The sequence below is a fragment of the Myotis davidii genome, unplaced genomic scaffold (genome assembly GCF_000327345.1).
Source record: "Myotis davidii unplaced genomic scaffold, ASM32734v1 scaffold174, whole genome shotgun sequence".
Lineage (NCBI taxonomy): Eukaryota > Metazoa > Chordata > Mammalia > Chiroptera > Vespertilionidae > Myotis > Myotis davidii.
In genome coordinates this window covers 2,139,516-2,147,976 of record NW_006289087.1, presented here as the reverse complement: position 1 = coordinate 2,147,976, position 8,461 = coordinate 2,139,516, and the positions used below count along the sequence as shown (strand labels likewise).

The following is an 8,461-nucleotide window of genomic DNA, read 5'->3' as shown; positions in this document are numbered from 1 at the left end:
TAATTTCAATATAAAATTTTTATTAAAAAAGGGATCAGTTATTTTATTTTCGCAGTTCAATTTTTTTGAAAGAGGAGGTAGGCTGTTTCCAAACAAGGCTGGCCAGATGGGAAGAAATCTTCAACTCCAACTTGGCCCCATGAATTTGAGAATCAAAGCTTACGTGAGGCCACCTCTGTCAAGCTGCAGGCGCCCGCTCGGAGCGCTGGGCTTCTTGCCAGGCCGGCGCAGGGACCCCTCCACAACTGCTGCTGGGAAGTCACTGGCCAAGGGACTGCTTCAGAGCCTCATACATCAGCCGGTCCTGGGAGTGGGGGAGACAGAATAGAGTTGATCACTGTTTTGGGATGAACTGTGTCCCCCCCAGAATTCATATGCTGAGGTCCCAGGACTTCAGAGTGACCTTATTTAGAGACAGGATCGTTAAAGAGGCAGTTAAGTGAAAATAAAGTCATGAGGGTGGGCGCTCCTCCCAACAGGACTGGCAGCATCTTTACAAGGAGATTAAGACACGACAGGCACGAAGGGAGGGAGGTCCATGTCATCTGTAAGGGGCGGGGCCTCAGAAGAAACCAGCCCGCCAACACCTTGATCTTGGCCGTCTCATCTCCAGAAGTGTGAGAAACAAACTGCTGTGTTTAAGCCCCCAGGCTGTGGCACTTTGTTACATCAGCCCGAGCCAACTCACACACAGAGCTGAGCTCCCCTCCCCGCATCTACGTCCATACACACTCCTTTCTCCAGGGAGTACCCATGACTCTCATAACTGTTGACATAAAAAGTTTGCTCCCCAAATCAGGGTAAAAGATGCTTACGTCTCTATCTAATTAGTAAAGCAAAATTCGAAACCATACTGAGTCCGGACTGGAATGACAAAAGCGGAGGCTGTGTGAGCAATACTATTTGTCAGAAACTGTCAGAGCATTTTTCAATGGGGTTGGCTCATTCTACATTTGCAACAACGAAGTATGAGAGTTCTAGTTGCTTCACATTCTTGCTACCCTTTGGTGTTGTCAGTCTTTCACATTTAAGCCATTCCACTCCTTTACGTTTATCCCAAAGCAATACAGCAAGTTTCCATTTTCCAACCCTTTAAAATACTTTTTAAAAATCAAATTTTGTTAAAGTATTCCTCTGGATAGTTAAAATGTTCACAGGCTCAAAAATATCTATAGCCCCGGCCGGCGGGCTCAGTGGGTGGAGTGTTGTCTGCACCGAGAGGTCGCTGGTTTGACACCCAGTCAGGGCACATGCCTGGGTTTTGGGCTCGATCCCCAGTAGGAGGTGTGCAGGAGGCTGCCGACTGGTACTTGTCTATCACATAGATGTTTCTCTCTTTCTCTCCCCACTCTCTTAAAAATCAAAACATATTTAAAAACATGTATATAAATAGTTATAGAGTGAAAAAAGGCTCTGTTCTATGCAGCCCTCCATCAATATATCCTTTTAGATTGTCCTCTGCATATATGTGCAAATACACCAGAATCAAGCAGCATCACTAAGACATACATGTATCCTTCCTAAAAGGATAAAAAGACATCTACAATGTCCGGAATTATAGGTTCAGATGTGCTTTTAATAGAATCCACTGGATTGAATCTCTCATGTAGTCAATACACTCTAATTAGCAAAAGCTACTGTCAGTGTAACATTAATGGAGTTGAGTGAACAGGTTAGCAGGTATCTATGTACACATTTATGGAAGTGCTTACCATACAACTCCTAATTGCTCATAAAGATTAGGAACTATGTCTACATGATTTTATATCTTATAAGGCCAGCAGCGTGTCTGGCCTAAGTACATAGTAGGTACATGATAAATGTTTATGTACAGATGGAAGAATGAGATCTTAGGCAATCCATTAATACCCTAGGCGTAAGGGGTGGTTTTCCCTCTCATAAATGTCAATGTGAGAAATAATCGGGCAAATAGATGACCCACATTATCCTGAGTGTGAAGAAAAGAATCCAAGTTCTCTGGCCAGTGGGTGTGAAAACCACTAACTCACTGAGTTAACACAAGAGTAGGGTTTCTGCGATGTGGGTTTTATGGAGGAGGACAGGAAAAAGGCGTAATTCATGTTTGAGTGAGACTGGCTTCCTGATAGTGGAACAAGGCCCTAGTGGGCGGAGTGAAAAGACTATAATTTGAGGTAATAAAGAAGTGGAAAAATAATCTCAAGGTCTCAACATGTATTAACAGTTAACCCTGCCCCAGGTCACCGGTGAGCCGTTAAGGCTGAAGAACAAGCCAGCCGAGTAAGTTATGGCCTGCTGGTCTGTGAAGTGACACATGCTGGACGCGAGGGCTTGGCTTTGCTGAGCAGAGAAAATAAAGGACGACACAGCTGAAACGAACATTCTGGATTCACAAAAGCAACTGGCAAAGAGTCCAAGCTTAGTTGCTGGGGTATCTGTCATAACAAATTGCCAGCCGATTGAGTCTTCTTGGGGCCACGACAGACAGAGCCCCTCACCAGAAAGGAGGCGGGCAGGGTCTTCAGATGGAGCCTGGCGGGTTGGCACCAGCAGAGTGGGCGTGGATGAGGCAAACAGGCAGAGCTCCGAAGAAATGTTGCTCACCGTCCTCACTTCACACCCTCAACCCGTTAGTGAGGGTTTACTGGGCCAGGTGACAATGTCTGCATTTGGCCTCTAAACCAGACCCTACGGCTACGCCAGCCAATTGTTGGACACCAAATCCACTTTACCTGCTGTTACTACCCGACCCCAAGTTCAGCATCGCGAGGCACCAGGGAAGCAGCTGCTCCCGGGAAAGAGAGGTAGCAGCTCGATTCGACGGCCTGAGAACATGCCTAACATTCCAGAACTATGAAGACCAGCTCTGCAGACCCTCGGAGAGCACTCACACGCCTACCTCTGTTCCTTTTCTATTTCAGACATCTCCTGGTCATCTACTTCATGTTAACTCACTTCAAAGCCAACTGCTATTTCCCTAAGTATGTCTGAAAGGCTAAAAAACTATAGCAAGTGTTCCTTTCACATTTAACAAAATCCAGTGATTCTCTCAGTGTGAAAAAAAGGCACAAAGTCCAAACCCTCCACAAATAAGGCAGATGGCTAAGCTGATTATTACAAGTCAATTACCTTGAGTACGACTGTTTTACTTTCATCTTTTCATCCTAGGGCTTGAAGTCAAGTTGCCCCTTAGACCCAGCCAGAGTGAATTCCGAGCTGGCCAGGAAGTGGTTTTGGCACGAGCTCCTCACCTGAGCTGGACCAATCACAGGCTTCCCTGAGACGCTCCTGCGAGAGCCATCAGGGATGCCCTTGCTACGGGGGCTAATAACCGAGTAACCTCTATGTCTGGGCCCGCAGGCAGCCATCTTCCCCCGCAAGATGAGGTTTCCCCCCGCCTGCCCAATGCCAGCTACACCTTCAGCATTCTTATCTCCTTGGAGCTACACTACTCAAACTAAGTGTTGGGGACTTACCCGTAAGTTTCAGGAAAGTAAAAACATCTTCACCATAACATCAGAAAAGGTTAAAAAACCACTCTGGCTTTTTCTGACAGAAAATGCCAGGTTTTACATGGTGTTTCTTACTTTGTTGAGGGGTTGTTTGTGTAAGTTAAAAATGATTGTTATGCAGTGAAGTCCGGCAGCTGTGACACTTACAAAGAGAGCTGGCAGGGAGATACCCAGCCCTGGGAAATGTGTGGGTTTGATGCTGCCGGGATCCGTTTTGTTCACGTGGATCCTGGAGCTGTGATGTGCCTGGGCCACGGGGACCTGCTCGTGGACTCCACCACAACTGCCTTTAAGTCGTTAGCCCTTTATCACCCAGCTCGGTGGTTCTCATTATGATTATTGATTGAAAACTGTAAGTCAAAGTCCAAACGGTTACATGAAGAGATTGCTGTGTTTCTCATTCTGATTATTGATGGAAAACTCTAGGTCAGCCCTGGCCGGGTAGCTCGGCTGGAGCGTCCTCCTGAGAAGCCAAGGTGGAAGGTTCAATCTCCGGTCAGGGCACGAACAAGAATCCACCAGTGCAAGCATAAATAAGTGGACAACAAATTTCTCTCTCTCTAGGACACTCACACAGCCAGTCATTTTGTTTTCACGAGGTCATACCTACCGGTCTAAATTCTAGTCTTTTTTTTCTCTACATTTAAGAACATTTCTTACCTTTTTTGATATAGATGACTTCACTTTCTTGAAAGCTTCTTCAAAGTGCTTCTGATTAATCTTGAGTTCACCTGCGGGGCAAAAGCACACACACATCTGGGTCCCCCTGATCCAAATAATCAAAGCAATTTATTTTGGAACAAATTACATAAAAAAGTACTTTGTCTTTAATTAGAGAGAGATTTTTACCCCTTTAAAAACAAAAAAAGGTCCCTGTGTATTATTTATTAGTTTATGTTCCCCCCCACCCCCCGGCTTTACGGAGATATTGTAGGATTACATAAAAAAGTACTTTGTCTTTAATTAGAGAGAGTTTTACCCCTTTAAAAACAAAAAAAGGCCTCGACCGGTTTGGCTCAGTGGATAGAGCGTCGGCCTGCGGACTGAGGGGTCCCAGGTTCGATTCCGGTCAAGGGCATGTACCTGGGTTGCGGGCACATCCCCAGTGGGGGGTGTGCAGGAGGCGGCTGATCGATGTTTCTCTCTCATCGATGTTCCTAACTCTCTATCCCTCTCCCTTCCTCTCTGTAAAAATCAATAAAATATATTAAAAAAATAAAAACAAAAAAAGGTCCCTGTGTATTATTTATTAGTTTATGTTCCCCCCCACCCCCCGGCTTTACGGAGATATTGTAGGCATATGAAAGTTAAGGTGTGCAACATGATCACAAGATATATGCATATACTGCAAAATGATGCCCATAATAAAGTGTGTTAACACCTGTAGCAAAGCAGGGATGTCAGAATGTGTTCTGTGTTTACAAGACAACGTCCAGACAGAGTCATTAGTAGCTGCCAACGCGTGTACGGTGGTGTTAATTTTTAGTTACAAAACAAATCCCAAGCGAGTCATCAGATCCAGCTCTCAGACAGCCTACTACCACAGATGAGGTCTTTTACAAGAGATTCTAATTTTGCTCATTCTATCCCACCTACTCCAAAAGGAATTTAAAATAGATGACAATAAAAGAAGTTCAGATAACTGAATCTTAAAATTAACCGAAAACCTTGGGACTTCGTGATTAAGATACGTGTGCGGACGAATCTAAGCTGGGCACATGCTGCTGTAACCGTAAACAAATTTAACTCTAAGATCCCTGGAGGCCTATGGAAAAAAGGGGGGGGGGGGATCAGCACGACTAAAACATCTTTTGGAAATCTACCGAGACTTGAATTTAGATAAAGCACGGGTTTACAGGAAAAGGCAGGCCTTCTGAAGAAGGTATGTATAAGGACTGTCAAGGACAGCCACACGCTGATGCAACAATTACCTGTCACAGGAACCAGGCAAAGGAAAGGCTGTATTCTGTACGTGGCCTGGCTGGACTGCAGGCAGAAAATGAGTCTTTTTTGGCCACACTTACCCAGATCATATGAAGACACTGTCAAATGTGAGGAACCGAGCCGAGCTGTTGGGATGGCCCCAGACCATCACATAGTGACATGTACGGATTTTGTATTTTGAAAGGAGAGTCTAAGTGTACGGAAAGTTATTTCAATTTTCATTTCTCACGTGTGTGTGTTTTCTACTTAATATTAATATTTTCTACTTAAAATTTACATCATACTCTGAAAGGTTTCTAAAGGTCTTATCAGACAGTTTTACTATCACAGATGAGCGACGCCAGACAATGGTCACGTTCCCGATTGACAGCGGTTCTAGGAGTCCAGAGTGACAACTGAGAGAACTGAGAGCCTCTGGGGAGAACCGTACCTTTTTCATGTCCACTGTTCTGTCTTGCCATTTCCTGTCTCAGGGCACAGACAGAAGCTTCCCGCACCAAAGCAGAGAGATCCGCGCCCCTGTAATGAAAGAAGTCGTCTTAACTTATTTATTCTTAGATACTGTTTAGGCCAGAGCAATTTTCTTTTAAGTCGCATATTAAACAGAAAAGAAACTGACCAATAAATGTGGGATAAACTAATTATAGTCAGTAGGAAAGAGCTTTAGCTTTCACTTAAAGTATTTCTAACTTTCAGAAGGAAGGAAATGATGGAGGAAACAATGCAATGAATCATAAATAGTCCCATGGTAACAGCTATAGACACCCACGTTAATATAAAAAGCTTAGAACATCGCCCGACTAGCGTGGTTGTGGTTGAGCATCCACCTATGAACCAGGAGGTCATGGTCTGATTCCCAGTCAGGGCACATGCCTGGGTTTCGGGTTCGATGCTCAGTAGGGGGCGTGCAGGAGGCAGCTAATCAATGATTCTCTCTCATCATTAATGTTTTTTTCTTCCCCTCTCTGAAATCAATAAAAATATACTAAAAAGAAAAAAAAAAGCTTAGATCATCATCAGTAGAAAGAAACTGACACACCATTTATTGTAAATTTTTGTTCACATGGCCTGTGCTAAGTGCTGACGGCCCATTCCTAAATTACCTCACGTCTAAGACAAGCTTCTATATAAAAAGTCATTTATGGCTCCGTGTTCAAAAGGGGAAAACACAAAGGCTATAAAGTCTTTGATGTATTTGATTCAAGCTCAAGCTAAGTGGACTCTTAAGTTACTTAAAATATGACAAGAACTAACAAGCCTTCACTTAATTATTCCATGTAATAATATGCTGACTCCACCTGAGTTCAACAGAAGACAATGGTGCTGACTGGTGTTTCACTACATTAACATCTTGACCAGGTCTTGGTGATTCTTTGAGAAAGAGCTTGAATTTGGGACAAAAACCTTATTTCCAGACATTAACCTATTTTATTATACAATGTTGATGACCCACGTAATATATAAAATGAAAGACCCACAGAGTTTAAATTATTAACCGAATCCAATGTTTCTGTTGTAAAGTGTTAGGGTTAGAATATTAGCTAATAATCACATACATGCTGGACTCGTTGAGACCATCTTAAATGAGCCAAGGTTACTGACCAGAGCGCATCTCTCAGGGGCGTGGGGGTGGCAGAACAAAGATTGATACTCAGAGTCTAGAAGCCCATATATTAAAAAATTGGAGATAAAACGTCTCTGACCACACTCCCTAAAAACGATCAGCATGGCTTCGAGTGAAGTCACATTGATAAGGGATGGTGATGGGACTTCTTCAACGGGGACTGGAGATAACGGAGGGCCTGGGTTATACCAGTGCAGCGGTTCTCAACCTGTGGGTCGCGACCCCTTTGGTGGTCGAACGACCCTTTCACAGGGGTTGCCTAAGACCATCCTGCGTATCAGATATTTACATTATGATTCATAACAGTAGCAACATGACAGTGATGAAGTAGCAACGAAAATAATGTTATGGTTGGGTCACAACATGAGGAACTGTATTTAAAGGGCCAGAAGGTTGAGAACCACTGCTCCAGTGGCTGTGTTCTTTGGCTGTAAGTTTACGTTGCTGAATGACAGACTCCTGAAGTTCTCAACAATGAAAACCCCGCCTCCGTCCACATTAGTTGGCCTTGACCTACAGGGGCATCATGCACCCCAAGTATAGTGTGGACAGTCAACAGAGCCTTTCAAATAAGCCAGAGACATCTTCCCTAATAAGCTTGCTTCATTTCCTCCTGTATACTCAAACGGGAAAGTTAACCAACTTCCTTAAAAACATATGAAAAAAAACCCACCACCACCAAAAACTACATCCACCACACAGATATGAGTGCTGAGGGCAGAAATGTTTCCCTTCCTGCATTTACTACGGGCTGTGGGGATGCTCATGGGTGGATGTGCTGCGAAGTAAGTCCTGAGCCATGGAAATAGCACAATCGCTTATTCTCTTGGAAATGCTGAAGCACCTGGGTAATTTGGCAACCAGTCACAAACACTCTGACGGACGGACACAGACAGACAGTATGTGAAGCGCAGCCACGGTCGTGGTCAGGGCAGCTGAGTAACAAGAGTCAACACATGAGAGGACCCCCCACTTCCAAAATTCCTCCTTGTGGGAGATGCTTCTCTAAAAGGAAAGAGCAGGAGAGGGCCAGATCCTACACCAGGTGCCCCACGGGATACCCGACTTAATCCTCCCAGCATTGCCCTTCTCCCTCATGTGACACACGAGGACACTGAGCCTCAGAGAGAGAGCGAACTTGGGACCGAGATCCTTACGAATAGCAATCGCAGCGCTGGTCACCAGCAATCGCTTCCAGATCGACATCTGTGTCCAGTGGGGGTTTGGTGCCATTCTGAGTGAGAGAGAAAAAACGATTTGTCATTGAGGGTTCAATGACCGATACTTTTCCACATGCAAGGTTCTTAATAAACAGCACTGGCTACGTGATTAAATGAATGTAACTGACTCCTGCAGCAGTGTTAGAAGATTTTTACAAATTTCCATTTTGAGAAATGAGGTT

The 8,461-nt window shown here is 44.4% G+C and overlaps 1 protein-coding gene across 1 annotated transcript in view; it reads right to left on the bottom strand.

Moving 5' to 3' along the window:
* Positions 1–8,461, bottom strand: part of NVL (nuclear VCP-like) — a 42,043-nt gene continuing 33,582 nt past the window's right edge. The window contains 4 exon segments of the mRNA XM_006761258.2: positions 1–304; positions 4,152–4,222; positions 5,866–5,954; positions 8,217–8,343. Coding sequence (XP_006761321.1) covers positions 260–304; positions 4,152–4,222; positions 5,866–5,954; positions 8,217–8,343 — 332 coding nt within the window. The 3' untranslated portion in view covers positions 1–259.